The following is a 16,708-nucleotide window of genomic DNA, read 5'->3' as shown; positions in this document are numbered from 1 at the left end:
TTTTGGATACTGAAGTTAAGGACTTTTTTGTTAGCTTGCAGAAAAAGGCTCTTCGGTATAATTAATAGATTACTATGCGAGCCTTGATTTATTATTAAGACAGTGGTAATTTGTCAAAATCAAAGCCTTCCAAGGAAACAAGGAATTTCAGTTTTCTTTTGCCATCAATTACAGTCAAAGTTGAAGATTAAAGAACTTCAGAGTCAAAGACATGATTCCAAAGACATTTTTCCTAACAGTTTGAGCTTTGCTCTTTTTTTTCTTGTGGGTCACAGTGTCCTACATTTTCACCTTCCATCTTGTAATCCCCACACAGAGAGCTATTTTAGAATAATTATTTTGCTCCATACCCATCCATACTTCCCCAAACTGCCCATTTCCCAGTCTCTTGATCAACTGTAGGGATTCTCGTGGAATTTCCCAGACATCTTTGGTTTTGACAGACAGATCAGTAAGCCTTGGCATTCCTTTATGACAGGGGACTACTAAGCGGCAGCAAAGACCTGCAGCTCTCTCTGATGGAGCCAGAAGTGAAGCCAACAGCAAAGGAGAGGAAAGAAAAAAAAGTGTGACATGAAACAAAAACAGTAAGCATAAAAACAATGCTACTCACAACAGCTGTTAGTTGCATACCACAAAGCATCCTGGAAGATTAGAAATTGAACACTGAAACATATTCATTTGAGACAGAACAGGAAATATTTTGGTCTCTGCTTCCAGAGCCTGAAATGGAAGGTGACCACCAATGGTTTCTCTTGTGGACTCAGGATTTCCCTTCTCCCACAATGCTGCATTAAGATAACTTCATGAGTAACTAGTATATTATAGTACAGTATAACTTTTTAAAAATCATCTATAAGTCACAAACTGGATTGTTTCTGTACTGAGTAAAAGAAACACAGAGAAGATTCACTTTTTCTGAAAATCACAGCAATGAAAATTTGGTGGACTTTTTTGCTCATCTTTTTCTAGGCATCCTGGGAAAAGGTATTTTCTATATTCTACTCTGTGAAAAGGTGTTTTTATAAGTGTCCCGTAAAAGACTTTTTCTGCCATTCTTTCTAGAGCAAACCTTTATTAGCTTATGCAGCCAGTCCTACATTGTTTGGGGCAGGTTCATTACACTTATCTCTCGCAAAGCTTCACAGAAGACTGAACTGTGACAAAAGTCACAAGATATTTTAGCAGGACTAAAACCAATGAGAGAGATATATATAAATATGTATATATATATATACACACATACTGTTGTGTAGTATACTATGCTGCACAAAGCAGACTACAATATAAAGCTTGCACAGCGACTTGTATCTTAAAACAGGTACAGGAACCGTGCTGATCTTTATGGAGTCATTTGGGCATCTGTGAGCTCTCCCTAGAAGTAAACCTAGGTACTCACAAGGCGCTGGGCTATTCTACCTCCCACAACCCAGAGTGCAGAGCTGGCAGTTAGAGGCAGCCTTTTTGTTTCAAGTCAGCTGAGTCTGGCATGGAATAAGGGCTCCTGTGTTCACCCGGGTCTGGGAGACTGCAGGTGAAACCTCTGGAGTGTGGGTCTGCACCATGCCCTACCTGAGCTACCCTACCTGGACCCTACTGATTATCCCTCCGTGTTGCACAGAAATGGCTGTTTCCAGATCTATTTGTTTCTGTGTTTGTGTATGGAAAATACACCACCCAAATAATTTGACCACAGAAAACTAAAGGTTGACATATACCAGCTGGTATAGTGGGGCTGAAAATTTTCTTCCTTTTAGATGTGAGTTCTTATACATTATTTGGCTCATTTTAATGTAGTCACCAGAAACAACTAGAAATTCTCCCAGGCAGCATACAACCATCAGAAATTGGGCGGAGAAGACAGCCAGATGTCTAGTATGAATAGCATAAGAATACAGCAGACAGAATACAAAGAATACAGAAAAAACATCCCACAGAGAAGTTGATTTCACAAGTAAAAATTATGAAAAGTTTTAAAGCAATGAGCATTTGGGGTCATCTGTTAATATTATGAAAAGCTAAAGTAAGGAAAAAATAAAAAGCAAAATAATTCAAATTACTAATTTCTGCTCAAAAAATGACCATGTTGAGAAGCCTGGCAGTCTCCTATGTAAGAACTGGTTGTCCTATGCAGAGGTTTGGGGGGCTTTAAAGTTGTACCTGTGGTACACCAATCGCCAGTGACAGTAGGATGCACTTTGCACTTTTGGGTTGAATAGTGCATGTCACATTTTAATCACAGGTATTTAAAAAAAAAAAAAAAAAAAGAGTGAGCTTGGTAGGTGGACACAAACAGTGTGCATAAAGAAATACCCACCTTGTCATATTTATTTTTAAAATTAGACCGATTATAATTTATATGTTAATACTTTGCACATTGAACACAAATCCAGTGGGAAAATTTGAGTCAGGTAATATATGCAAACCTTTTGGTCATTGCCTTAGGTGACTGAATTCCACAATGCAATTCCGTATTTCCTTTATTAGCCATAGTATGCTGCAAAATGGTACATATTAGCACTTGCTTGTGCACAGGGAATTCATGGTTTGAGATGTGCAAGTCAAATTCAGTAATTCTGTTTGCTTAGAAGAGGGAGAGCAGGCAAAACCTTTACCTCAGTAGAGTGCTAGCTTTTAAAAGCTCTGCCGCTGTACACTGTGATCGGCACTCAAAGCCATTTATAACTGTAATGGGAAAGGGATAATGGAAGATGCATTACAACAAGCAAGAGACATAGCTCAAATGACTCTTTAGGGCATCTTACACATACATCAGCTCAGCAGTAAACACTTTTGTTTTAAAATACTTCAGAGTGCCGTGTATGATCTGAAAAATTACCTGAATAATGCTGAACCAGCTGCTGAAGAGTTTCAAATTGTGCCCGAGTTGTGATATAATATCCGCCATTGTCAAGTTTACGAATCTTATAATGTTTGACGTGATCTCCTTTCATATCATCCCAGTCTCGAATAGACAGGGAATAGGCACCTGTTCCAAGCAAAGGAGAAATAAAAAACTGTAAGTAGCTTTTAGATGCAAAGATTTTGGTTTGCTGGTCAGTTGTTATAAAATGAAAGAAAATTGCTTCCAAAAAATGCTTACTGTACCTTGAAAAACAACAAATGAATCTAACACAACGAAGTAATTACCACAGAAATCTTAGGATGTTGACATCATATCCCTTTCACACTTTTCTAGAAAGAAATCAGGACTACTGTGTAAATGAAAACTCACATTTTAACATTTACTGCTTCAGGTTGTTAAATTGACTTTTCCTATTCTAAGTGCCAGGTTACACTACAAATACTATACTTCAGGTAAATGCCAGTGGGTGGTAAATATCAAGATTTTCATAGGAAACACTGGAGATAATGACTTTATATACGTGTAGTGTTGTTACCCAGATGGATCCCAAACTTCTTTATAAACATTGAACAGCCAAATTAGCATAGTTTGTACGTCACAGTCTTTGGAAGGTGGTACTACACCAAGACTGTGCACTAGGAGATCTGCAAGAACTGCGTGTTTCACTTTCCAAATCCCTGCTGGAGCTTTAGAAGTTACTGGTGGGATTCAGATGCCCAAACACAGGGGTTAAGTGCCATGTGAGATGCCCCAGAACATCCTGCTTGGCAGTTTTCCCACAGGCCGTCATGTTTGTCGGATCCACGTGGATGCCCTGCAGGCATCTCAGATGCCTCTGGATGCTCATGGCCCCTGGTAAAGGAACTTCAACTGAGGGGCTGGATTTAGTTTTAGGTGTAGCGGTAGCTGTCTGTAGGTGGGCTACAGGCTTGATTTAGATGCCCACACATCAGCTTCTGGTGCTATTAGGGTAGCTGAATCCCAGCCTAGTTTCCGTGAGTGTTATGGCACTGTAGATATCGATGGCGTAATGCAGGTTTGAGCACTAGGTGCCTGCAGTCATGGGCAGCTGAACTGAACGCCAGCTTCCCGCTGACTGTAAAGGGAGCCTGGCCGCTGTCCTGGTTTTGCCTGGGATAGAGTTAATCTTCTTTCTAGTAGCTGGTACAGTGCTATGTTTTGAGTTCAATATGAGAAGAATGCTGATAACACACTGAAGTTTTCAGTTGTTGCTAAGTAGTGTTTAGACTAAGTCAAGGGGTTTTCAGCTTCTCATGCCCAGCCAGCAAGAAGGCTGGAGGGGCACAAGAAGTTGGGAGGTTGACACAGCCAGGACAGCTGACCCAAACTGGCCAAAGGGGTATTCCATACCATGCCCAGTATATAAACTGGGGGGAGTTGGCCTGGGGGGGGTGGATTGCTGCTCGGGGACTAACTGGGCATCAGTCTGTGAGTGGTGAGCAATTGCACTGTGTATCGCTTGTTTTGTATATTCCAATTCTTTTATTATTATTATTGTCTTTTTATTATTGTTATTATTATCATTACTGTTTTCTTCCTTTCTGTCCTATTAAACTGTTCTTATCTTAACCCAGGAGTTTTACTTTTTTTTTCCTGATTCTCTCCCCCATCCCACTGGGTGGGGGGGATTGAGCGAGCAGCTGCGTGGTGCTTAGCTGCTGGCTGAGGTTAAACCACAGCAGCCACCTACATGGGGACCTGCACATTCAGGTGTCTTAATTTGAAGCACAGTCCTATTCTACATACAGTGACAACCACATGTTGGTTCTCTACAGTGTCAAAAGCAAAGCCACATTTTACAGCATAATGCAGTTTCTGGGCAAAACCACGGCCATTTCAAAGGCAGTGGAGAAGACAAGTCTTCACTCATGGCTCAGATGAATATTGTGTTTACTCAAAGCTAATTCAGGCATTAAAAGGAGAAAACCTAGAGGTAACTGGCAGCTGCAGAGATCTCAGGAAGGTCCTCCTTCTGGAGCCTGGGCTGCTTTCACTGGTAGCCATGTCAGCTAAGGGCAGGAAAGTAAAACCGCCAGCAGACAATTCTGGACAACATGGAAGGTGGAGTGATTTCCTACAGGTCCGACAGCAAACAGCACCAACTGCTGCTTATCCCAAGCCAGGGTACTTTTCAACACACCTGGCAGGTTCACATCCTCCAGAACCACCTCCACCTAAGTGAAATGGTTTAAGGAACCCCCCCAGTTATGCGGTTGCGATTCCTGGTGTAAGATGTCTTTCCTGGATGTTTCTCCAGGAGGAAGAGTCCCTGACCACGTTAACCTGCAACAGGTCGCACAGGCGGGCAGCTCACCGCCGAGGGAGCTGCAGTGAACAAAACGTCTCCACCCTGACTCCAAGGACTTGTCAAATTCCTGGTTGTTGTCATCTAAATATGAGGAAAAGAGCCAGCACTTACACAGATGATTCTAGTTTATGCGAATGGGAGACACCCTGAGAGGAGTGACAGGGTTTTTAATTTCTAAGTGTAGAAAAATACTGTTTGTTTAGGATATTTTTCTGAGGAGGTTCTCCCACTGAGTAAGTACATGTCTCTCAGCTAAGAGTTCAAAGCTTTTTGGGGATTTGCAAGCACATCTCATGCACGCTTTGTACCACCACTCTGGGCCGTACACTGTCAGCCTACTTTCAAAAATCTCCAGGCAGTGTTCTCCACCTCTGCATTTGTGAGTTTTGATCCACTGGCAGCAGCTGTATTTTCTTTAGTCACGCTCCCTGCCTATCTGGTCACTATTTTAGATTCTTTAGGAAAATGTAAACATTCTGTGGCTCCAGGTCTGCAATCAGAGCTGCGTGGGTGGCCCTCTGTGGACCCCCGCTGACCTCAGATCAAGTTGCAGGACTGGAGCTTTAGTTCAAATCTGGACAAAACCAAGAACCAAGATGGATTTCATTATTCATTTATTTAGGCTGTTGGTTATTTATACTATTCATTATTATCTGATGATGATACATTCAAATATAAGAGAGACACATAATAAAAATTTGGATAGAAATATGACATTACAATATATCATACTAATGAATTTTTTAAAAAAACAAACCTAAAACCAGACAGCCTTGGAGGGTGGAGATTGAAACCAGGTGAAGGATTATACAGACAAGAGCTGATGAAGTACCTGGGTAGTCAGGCCTTGAAAAAATGAAAAGCCAGCTACATATGATTTATTTTGGAAGTAAGAAGAGAAGGCAACCGTGATCAAGGGAGGTTAAATTCATGCTGAAGTCATCCATGATGATACTTTTAACATGATCCTGCTTAATTTTATTATTGTTATTATTTAAAGCAGAAGGGACGATTCTAGGCCACAAAACAATTCCTGCCTCAAGCCCAAGATGACTAGCTGGAGTAAGGCATTTTGAGAAGACTTATAGGAGAATGCACCATTCGAGCCCTTTCAGCTGACTCTTTTCTCTCTCAGAAACAACAAGCTCCCTCTGTTTTCTTCTAACAACATACTGAAACACCACAAGGATGAGAAGGGAAATAGGCATTTTTGACAAAAACCATGCATGTTTGGTTTTTTCCAACGGCTTTGATGCAAACTTAGCATGAAGATGTAGAAAGCCTTAAGTACAAATGCAGAGAAATTACGCTTGCTGCTCTAAGTCCATCCATGACGGATTACTCCATTTCCCCAATGCTTTTGTGTCTCACAAGAAGCTCTGGAAAAAAGCCCTGACTTAGCTAAGTAAACAGCCCTGCAAAACATATCCCCTATCACTGTATAAAAAATGGTCAAAACAGACTAAGCTGATAATATAATTTAGAGAAACGGTCTTGTGTTTGTTTTTAGGATCCATGGATGCCTATATGAGTGAGTTTTTAAACTTGGCACAGAGTGGAATGAAGTCCTGCTCCTCGCACACATCACAACAACTGTTGTTGAAAATGAACAGGTGGAGGCTATTTGCAGAAAAAGAACAAGTTAGAGCCTGTCTTGCTCCTGGTGAGGCTCCTGCCTCGCTGCTACATAAGGTATAGTGAAGTTGTGGGGTGACAAGATGGGAAATTAGCTGTCTGAAACAACAGCATGTCTATTCAGATTTTGCATCTGAAACAGTCTTTGGACTTATGGGCGGTGAAGGAAGAATCCAGTGACTGCAGGAGTCAAAAATGTAAAACTTACAATTTTAGATGACAGAATGCAGCATCTGAAGATAGGTCAGGTAGAGAGGAGTGGGAAGTAGTGCTGCTGTTCTCTAAACCCCGTTACCACCATGCCTCCAACCACTTTGCATGCTAACTCTAGCTGACAGAGTGTGCTCTGATCAAAGCACTGACAAGTCAGTGCTTAATTACATGAACCATCATTAGACTTCAGAACTTACATGGAATTAATTCTAGTGACTTATGCTTCCCACAGCTATTGTTTTGGATTGCTGGTTAATTGAGAAATGGCCAGGTTTGTTTTCACTTAGTTGCAGGTTTTCTCCTCAATAGCTGTATGAGTTAGATAGATCTTTTCATACATGTGAAGCTTTGAAGATGTTGACAGGCCTCATGAACAAAATGTAAAAGCAAAGATAGCACCCACTGAGAAAACTGGAACTCCTCCAAGATTTTTAGAGGGAAGGAGGAGAATACATCCTTCCACTTGGCTTCAACAGAATGGATACAGTTGAAGACTTCATGAATATATTAATTAGAAATATTTTCAAGTCTTCTCACTGTTAATCTATTAATTTAAAACTGCTACATTTTTTTTTTCTTTCCACCCAGGGATCCAGCATTTCAAAGGGGAAAGGCCAAAAAATCCCCTAATCTTCCCAAAATAATAACCAGTAACCGCGCCCCCCCCCCCAATCTTATCTTACATCTTCCAGGCAAGAAGATCCGAATATTCTGCTTGTTCAGGATTAAGCGGTAATTTTCACCAAACTAGACAAGATTCCCAGCATCTGTTCACAGTAAGCTAGCTGGCTGTGCCTGGACCCAAACATGGACACTGAGAGGTCTGCCTCCTGTAGCCCCAAAGCTGCTGTTCTGAGGGGCCACTCTCCACCCAACTCCATTGCAACAGTAGTATCCTCAACACACGTGTTGAGAGAGACAGCGCGACGTTCAGAGTGTGACAGCAGAGCGGAGCACCCTGCCTGTGCATGACTTGCACTGATGATACCACGGGTTGAGCACGGCATAGATTGCACTTGGGTTGTTTTCTGCTTTGGATACTTACTCTATCTATTTGGATACTCGGACGTCCACACATCTAATTCCCTAGCACACATACACGCAAGATGACGCTTATCTCTACCTTCATACCACTGAAAACAGTATTTCACAAACTTAGCACAATTTTTCTCATATATCTTCTCCTTCATTGTCAGAATAGCTTTGGCCAGCCTACCTTTGGTAGTTTCGCTCTCCCGGATCAGGAAGGTACCTCTGGGGTTTCCAAATGACAACAGCTGCCTCTCAGCATCTTTTCGGCCAAGTTTGCCAAAGTACCACCTTAGGGAACATCAGAAATAGTAAGACAAATGCTACATAGGATTACTAGGTAGTGTCATGGAGCTCAAACAGGGAAGATTATTTGCAGAAACTATTGTTACTCAAGTATATTCAACCATTTTTCTTATACTGTGTCTCTTTTACTGTGGGGGGAAGCTAATGTGGCAAATTGTGTAGTAGATGTTGTATAAGTTGTGCAGTAGCACTTTGCATTAAGCTTATAATCAATAGGTGCTGAGAATGCTTGTTTAGTGTCTTACAACAAAGGCCAGACTGACAAACAGAGAGCAAGACTTGGCGGGGGGGAAGGAATAGACAAGGAAAAGGGCAGAAAAATGTGTTGCTGCTGAAAAGAAGTATTTTTACAGACGTTGCTATAAACTACATATTTGACTTACATAGTGATGTATTAGTATTCAATATTTTTGTTGCAGCACAGCTATAAAACCTCAGTAGAAGGACCAGATGCAACCACTTTACTGTGGTTGTATAAGGCTTTCAGAATTTCGGTACCTTTTTCCTTCCTGCAGCAAGTTTTTGTTTTTTTTTTTTTGTTTCACAATCAACCAAGTAGAACCTGAAGTACAGACTACAGTAGTACCTGCTCAGCTATATAAGCTCCTCCAGTGTATCTTTTATACTATAAATAATATGGATACACACAGCTCTCCGTTTTTCGCATAGATATGTCCTCATTATGCTGCCTGCTGTATGTGTTGTAGGCATCCTACCTATTGGTAGGTATTTGTTGATACAACGTGCCCTCTTTAATAGACAGTTTGCACACCAATTGACTCCAAATATTTTTACAAGTTGATTCAGGACAAGCAAGGGCACCTTTTGCTTAAAGCTTGAAATTAGTCAACACTCGAATAAAGGAAGCAGACCTATGTTCCTTTAGGTTTTCTTCCTTTGTTTTGACATTGAAAAAGCACTGAGCTTGTGCTTCTTTTGTTACTAATTACCTAATTATTTATCAGTGCAGTTAAGAACTGAAATAAAAATAATGTAAGTCATTTGAAAAATTGCTGCAATCAATCAAAACCAACTCCTCAAACCTCCTTAAAATACAGCACTAATGGGTCTTTACAACAAAAAGAAAACATACTCCTCTGCTTGGATGGAATCGACTGGAGCCACATAATTACTGGGAATGTAACCAGTTTCGCCTGTTGTCAAGGACCGGGCCTCCCACCAGTCTCCTTCCCTGCAGAAACAGAGGTTAGGAGAAGTGAGAGCGAGACACGGATGTAAAGGCAATGGTCTGACTTTGCTAACAGCACCCGCAGCTGCATGGCGTTAAGAAGCCACAGCAACTCATCTCTTTATCACTTGTGTGCTTCTGAGAGAGGTGTTTGCATCTAAGCCCAAATAATATATGTATTTCTTTACACTTATTATTATTTCAGCGGTGGTTAGTAATGTAGCCTTCCAAATGTAGCATAATGGCATAAACAGGCATAACAACCCAGTGAAATCAGGTTTGCTGAGGGCTGGATTTGGACTAGAATATTGAAAACTGTCTCCATAGCAATTATTCTAATGTGGACCCTTGAGAGAGCTTATAGAAAAACTGCCAAACTGAACACTGTCACATCCACTGCTAATTTTAAACTTCTGTGGGGATAATTAATCTGAAACCCAAAGGCATCAAAAAGCCATCAATCAACATGGAGTTTTAGATGGCCCTTGAGGATCACACTTCATTGTCTAGATTCCTCTCCTGGCCACCTAGAGGAGGTATCTGAAGTAGCAAAGGACTTAGCTGCATTTTCAAATACTTACAAAACCCCATTCTTCTACAACATTTAAACATGAAGAGGTCCATGCAGGACCATCTCATGGCAGCGTTCCACAGGCTTAGCATCAATTTTTGTCCTACACTGGTGCACACAGTGGGACATGGTACTGCACTTCAGACAGTGCGCGTTGCTGTAGAATGCGCAGCTTTATGAGAAGTTTATTTCTCAGCTTTTTACAAGATGCAGTGATTTGGGATTTAGCAATTTGTATTTCATTCTCAGCACCAGCTTCACCGATGTTTAACTCCTACTGCTACTAATAAGCATTCTCTTTTCTATTTCTGGACTGCTTAGAAACTCTTTCTCAGTTCCCCTCTCTGTAAAACAGACATCTGTTCGCTAAATAAAACACTATTGTCAAACATGGCCAGAGAATTCAGCCTCTTCTGTAAGCAAGCAGTTACAGAGAACACATTGTGTAAGCTATTACTGGCAGGAAAGGTTGTGTCAAGGTGAGCTCTTTAAATTTTCAACTCCACTTTCTTTAACACTTTGAAGGAGTACAAACTCTATAGAAGACAATGAGAAAACAGCTGTGATTAGTCAAAAAGGAGACATTTCCAATTCTACAGTTCAAAAAAGTGAAGAACAAGTAGCTTTTCTAGAGGCTGGCAGCTGACGCTATTTTAATACACCTTGAGTGCATTAGTATGCCAGGCAAATGGCCCTATCTGTTTGCGTCCCTAATTTTACTAGCTGAAGTGCTAGCCCTTCCCCCATATGTTGCTGTAGAATATTTTTTGAGAGATTATGCCATACTGTGGTTGATAAATTGTACCATTATATTTGTTCTGCTTACTGTACAGAGAGTCCACTAGATGGAGGTATTTTATCATATCTAGGGAGGAAAAACCCAGTCTTGTAGATGATCACACCATCAGGGACAACCCCCTCTGCTTTGACAGAGAAGCTTAAATCTCTCAAAGCACTGCCAGAAAGGAGGAAGAATCCAGACTTTTTTCCTGGCTCTTAATTTTAGACACCCAACTGAGGTAGGAGGAGGCCAGTCAATAGGGCTAGCCAGGGTGTGTGTGGGGGGGTGGTGGGGATGTGGTGGGGCTGAGTGTTTCTCAGTCAGGCTCTGCTCTGAACCACCCCTGCAGGTACCTCTTTCCCCCAGACTGCCCTTGGTATAATTTCTGACTTCAAATCACAGGGATAACCTTTGTGTGCCATTTCAGGTATGGCTGTCCGGAACTTCTAATCCAAAGCACAAATCAAATTTCATTCGTGGAGAGCTAAAAAAAAATCCAAACCCCTCCAAAAATTCCGGACAAACTAGTGCACATATATGCTTTCTGGCTGCAAGCAGTATTGGCAGACTCTTAAAAAAAAAGGCTTCTTTCATATCATTTCTGATATAAGTGAGAGAGGAAGAATTCTCACAGAAAAGCTGCTTTCTGGTGATTCCCAGCCTGGCTGTCACTACTCCAGGAGTGTGGTTAGGTCCGTGTTTGTAAGTAGACAGAGCTGACTACGATGGGAACTGAGCTTCTATAATCCTACAGGAAAATCAGTGGATGCTTGGGGGTTTTTTTGTTTGTTTTGTTTTTTTTGTTTTTTTTTGTTTGGTTTTTTTTTTTTCTTTTAGAAAACCTTTCTCCAGGCAGTAATTACTTGCATCAAAATGCATGTACTGCAACCATCCACACGTGGGGGAATCTCTCTGTCCCACTGACTCCAAGTATGATTGCTCCGCAAGTCCCCATGAGCATCCCCTGATTTCATCAACTGGCGTGTGTAAGGAATTTAGAATGCATGGAATTTCTTCTTGTTTCAAGTTATGGCATAGTTTGTGCAAGGTTAGGAAAGCAGCAGGCAACGTGAACAAAATGGATGATAGGTTAAAAAAGGTTTTTTTTCCAAGTGCTAATTTAGAAGTAGAGAGGTTTTTAAACTGCTGCTCCCTCTAAAAGTCGTAACTGAAGTTCCTGTGCTTTCATCTACATCAAAGCTCTCCAGCTTCATGGCTTCATGAAATATTCCGCAGAATTACCTGATTTATTTATTTTTTTACTTTAATGCACATTGAGCCAATTCCAACCCTGGAGTTGTTCTATTAAAATTAACAGGAGTTGCACCAGGGATGAATTTGCCTCACCGTCACATAGTGTAAGAAAAAAAGATGAGAGCAATATAACAAAGCCTCTAGAAAGTGACATACTTGGTTGTTAACCCATTTTTACCTCTATGTGATAGCAATACTGAACATAACACAGAGCCTTCAACTTTATGTTCTTAGCCAAGAATTACAAGATGTTCAGATATAGGTCAGTAGCACAGTAAGTTTTAGATGTTATTTTTAAATTTGCTAAGGGATTTTTTTCTATGGGCAATTAATAAAATTAATTTTAAGTTGATGATTTCCAGGATGGAAGTGTGGTTTTCATGCCAAATGCAACTGTACAATGGTGTATTCTCACGTAACAGAACTTCCTAGCATGTTCTGACTGTATCACCTACCTTTAAAAGGAAAAAAAAATGCTTTTAAATTGGCATGCAAGTCTGGGTAACGTCTCTTTTGTGAATCAGTTTTCAGCTCGTTTCTGCGTAGAGATACTTGTGGCAGATTGCAAAAAGTGTTAGCACATGCCTTGCAGAACTTCTGTGACTACTGGTAAAGTACAGAGCTGGTACTCTCAGTTCTGCATGTGAGTTTACTGTGAAATGTAAGCAGTGAATCACACAATCTAAAACTTATTTTTGAAGTAAAGCTGCATGTGGTTGGTGTTTTTTTTTTAATAATAAGGCACTTTGCAAAAGTGCACTAAATGCAAAGACAAGTTAGTAAGCATAGAGTAAAACCCCTATATATCTTGAATATCCAACATTAGATTTTACTAATAACATAAGCAAATATAATTGTCAACATTATCAGTTTCAAAATATTAAAGAGCACATTCCCAACCCTAAAACTTACGAGCTGTTAAGTATTTGAAATTTTTCTCCTTTGTGAAAACTCAAGTCATCTTCTGTTCTTGCTTCATAGTCATAAAGCGCCACAAAAAGAGTTACGCCTAAAGAAGAAGATAGGTGAGTTACACTCCATCACAAAAAACAGGAGGGAAAGGAGCCTCAAGAGATGAGGTGGCTAAGCCAAATGTAAGCTACTTTGGCTGCTGAGGAGCAAAGTAAATTGAAGCCTCCTACTCTTTGGACAACCATTCTAATCCCTCTACTTTTATGCAGCCAGCGGGCATGCCGCCTCCTTCACTCTGTACAGTCGCCAGTACTCTTGGTTTGGTACCCACACACAGTGTAGGATCCCAAGTGGGCAAAGGGGGTTTGAAGAGAGAGTTTAGACATAGCCATGCCAAGTATTTGCTGTCAACTACTTGAGGTGGCTCAGACCACACTTTCTGTTCCCTGGTAGAGGGATGAGGCAGTCAGTCAGCCAAATTGGGCATGTATACATAATTTCTCAACCCTGAAGTGAACGAGCACCTGCAAGTTAGCAAAGGTAGGGCTGAAGACCCAGCTCCACCCCTACCTCAATTCTTTGCACTGTTTAATGAAATAACTCTTCCCCAAAGCAGCATGCTGAGGCAGTTGTGCCTCTGCTGTAATTACGTGACTAATACTCACTAAGAGCACTGAAAGAAGACTTTGAAACTCACCTGTTCCTCCTCTTGTACGCAGCGTCCCTGTATGAGAGGAGGAATTGACTCCACCAAACACAGTCAGTCCTTGGCCTCCTGTGGCATGGAAGTTGTTGTAGTTTGGGATTGAAGTCACACCAAAGCTAGGATAGTGCTGTGGAGTGGGATCTGTCCCATAGCGGTAGCCTGAGCTTTGTGTTAAACTGCCATCCCTCTCGTCAGTCAGTTTTGTTGCTTCTTTATCCTTACATTGCACACAGCCCATTATCTAAAATCCTAGGAGAGGAAGGAAAAGACAGGTGTTTATACCTTGATGCTCACCAGATCTCCCCTAAACCCACATATGATGAGGATCAAATTAAGTTCACCACTCAAAAGTCAAGTACTTTGAAAAAACCCCACGGTGGTTTGAATCTAAACAGCAACACATTGGGAAAAGCTCACACAAAACCTTCCTCGCAGTGGTTTCCCATCGAGACCTGGGGAAGGAGGTCCTGCCTGCTCTTCGGGTAGTGGCAGCTCTCTGCCCAGCCCTGCCAGTCAGTGGCTTGCAGGGAGGCAGCGAGAGGATGAAACCCCTCTTGCTCACCCTTCGCCAGGAGAGCACGACTGGCAGGCAAAGGACTCGGCCAAAAAGTGCAGCTGGAGGTGTTCAAGTCTGCCCTCCAAAACACAGAGGAAGGCACTCAGCTCACGGCTCATGTTTGACCTCACCAACTACACGAGAGCTGACTTCACCTAAAGGCAATACAACCTTTTTCCATTGCTGGAGCTCTGCGTGACAGGGAGAAAAGCAGACACAATGAGCCGATAGCTATCACAGCACAGGAAAGTAGGAGGGAGCTATCAGATGGCACAACTAAACCGAAAGGAAGCGCCCTTTTATGCAGTACCGAACTGAAGGGTAAGATCTGCTGGTAGCAGAAGGTGGGGCTGCCAAAGGTATACGTGAGTTAAGAAACTAGAGAAAGTCCCAGAAGAATTAACATGTCAAATGCAGAGCATCGCAAAGTCTAGATCCCGGACCGGAGGAAACCGAGAGGGTACGGCTTGGAAAAGGTTGCTCTAAGTTTTTTAATTCTTGTAACCTCTTGTTCAGCACCCTCATGGGGCACTACCAGGGCCTGGGTTAATCTCTCTTCATTTTAGGTGCCTACGTCTCTCTAGGTGGAGGGAGACAGAGGGTGATTTGCCACATCTTAGCAGCAGCCCTCCAAGTTTAATCTGGTTACCTGGTATTGCTTTTCATCTGCGAGCTCTAACATCTTATAATCCATGTGGTGGCGTTACTGAACTCTGTCCTATTGACTCAAGCTGAATCTAGACACAAAACCTGAGTTTCTGAAGCTGGGTGTGATGAATCTAGGGAATCAGATACTCATCCGGATGCACCCTTGATCTGAACCGGTACAGCGACTCTTAATGTAACCTGGCACACAAACAACATACTCTAAACACTGGGGCTGCAAGAAGAGCAATGACAATAGAAAAATCTTTAAAAAATTAGACTTACTAGACATGCTTTGTCCAGAATATACGAATAAACAGGGAGAAAATGCAGAGAACACAAAAAAAAGGAAAAGTATAGCGAAGCACATTTCCCCCCCACATTATTTCCACATTTCAGCCAATATCCATCCCTTAGGGTAAATAAAAAGCCTATCCTTTTCCAAATATCCTCATTTTTCTGTAGCTGCCATGCTGGATGTTTTGTATGCCTTACCCCAACATCAACACAGGAAATTGGTTTTGACAAACCCATGGGATTCAGAAAAAGCATATTCCTCCACTGCTAATGCTTGAAAAATTATGCAGCAGCTCCCTGCTTGTCTGTGACAGTCTACAGTCCGGATATGTGCTTCCTAAATCTAACCTGCCTAATTAAAAAAACCCTTCTGTTGAAGGTTATTTTCTTCAATTTGAAGATACTTCCAGTTATTCTACAAGCCTGTTCAGAAAAACAAGCGCCATTTTTAATGTATTTCCCTGAGCTGTATTGCCTGCTGTTAGCACAGGTCTATCGTCTCTTGCTGTTCGCTTAACTTAAAGGTGCCCTTTTTGCATTTCTTTATTTCCTTCAAGACACCACATCCACTCAGCAGAGTTCCCTCACCAAAATGTTTAAGTCTCTTTACACAAACAGAAGCAAGGACTCCTGACTCTGCCCTTGCTGCAATATGTGGCACGAGCTGGGATCCCTCAAGAAACTAAAGGCACAACAGGTCGTGGGAAAGGGGTTTGCAGCCTGGAAGCTGCAAAACACACTGCTGCTGCTACTGCTGCGGCAGCCGTGCTGGCTGGGTCGGTGCTGGAGGGGGCTCGAGGTTGTCCACCCCCAGGACCAGCAGTGACTCCAGCTGAGCCCACAGGGACGGCGATGGGTGCAGAGGTGACCCGGCCAGCTTTGTATCACCTGCGAAAAACTGCTTGCGGAGATACCTCTGCTGCTTTTGCCCGTTTCAACAGCAGGACGGTCTGGCTCTGGAGATCCTCTGTTTGGAGATGTCACTCAGAGGTGAGGTTTTCCCAGCTCCTCTCAGAGCCGAGGAGCCCCACGAGCGATGCCGGGGAGTGAAGCAGGACCACAGGGAGGGCAAGAGCCCCACGGGGCGACGGCTCGTCTCACTGCTGTCAGCACGGGCAGAGCCCAGGGAGGCTTCGGGTGGGAGGGATGGGTCTGGGACTCACTGCTTGGACCCTGCTATGCCTCTGCGGGAGCATTCCTCCGGTGCGCGGAGAGCAAAACACGGGTAGCGAGCAAATGCTACATGGGAGATGCCACGAGGGAAATCCCAGCTCGAGAGAAAGGGCAGAGAGAGGCACTGACCATCCAAACAGGGAAGAGTGAGCCTTTAAAGCAGACTGGTTAAAAGGTACAAGTGCTGGAACATAGGCTTATTCACCTCAAAACAGTTAAGTGATATGCAGGCTTTACTATTTAAAG

At 42.3% G+C, this 16,708-nt stretch overlaps 1 protein-coding gene across 9 annotated transcripts in view; it reads right to left on the bottom strand.

The window, feature by feature from the left end:
- The window catches only part of FYN (FYN proto-oncogene, Src family tyrosine kinase), a 139,764-nt gene that overhangs the window by 25,220 nt on the left and 97,836 nt on the right, over positions 1–16,708 (bottom strand). For 7 of the 9 annotated variants that reach the window (XM_069805065.1, XM_069805069.1, XM_069805062.1 and 4 more), the window contains 6 exons: positions 13,783–14,040; positions 13,086–13,182; positions 9,472–9,570; positions 8,260–8,363; positions 2,840–2,989; positions 351–515 (listed from right to left, as the gene is read on the bottom strand). In XM_069805065.1, the coding sequence (XP_069661166.1) occupies positions 351–515; positions 2,840–2,989; positions 8,260–8,363; positions 9,472–9,570; positions 13,086–13,182; positions 13,783–14,029 (862 nt within the window). In that variant the 5' untranslated portion in view covers positions 14,030–14,040. The remainder of the gene's footprint in view (positions 1–350; positions 516–2,839; positions 2,990–8,259; positions 8,364–9,471; positions 9,571–13,085; positions 13,183–13,782; positions 14,041–16,708) is intronic. The other 2 variants (XM_069805070.1, XM_069805071.1) reach the window with 1 other exon arrangement.

Source organism: Haliaeetus albicilla, chromosome 17 (assembly GCF_947461875.1).
Source record: "Haliaeetus albicilla chromosome 17, bHalAlb1.1, whole genome shotgun sequence".
NCBI lineage: Eukaryota > Metazoa > Chordata > Aves > Accipitriformes > Accipitridae > Haliaeetus > Haliaeetus albicilla.
Note: the sequence above shows the minus strand (reverse complement) of the source record. Positions and strands in the feature narration are given on the sequence as shown.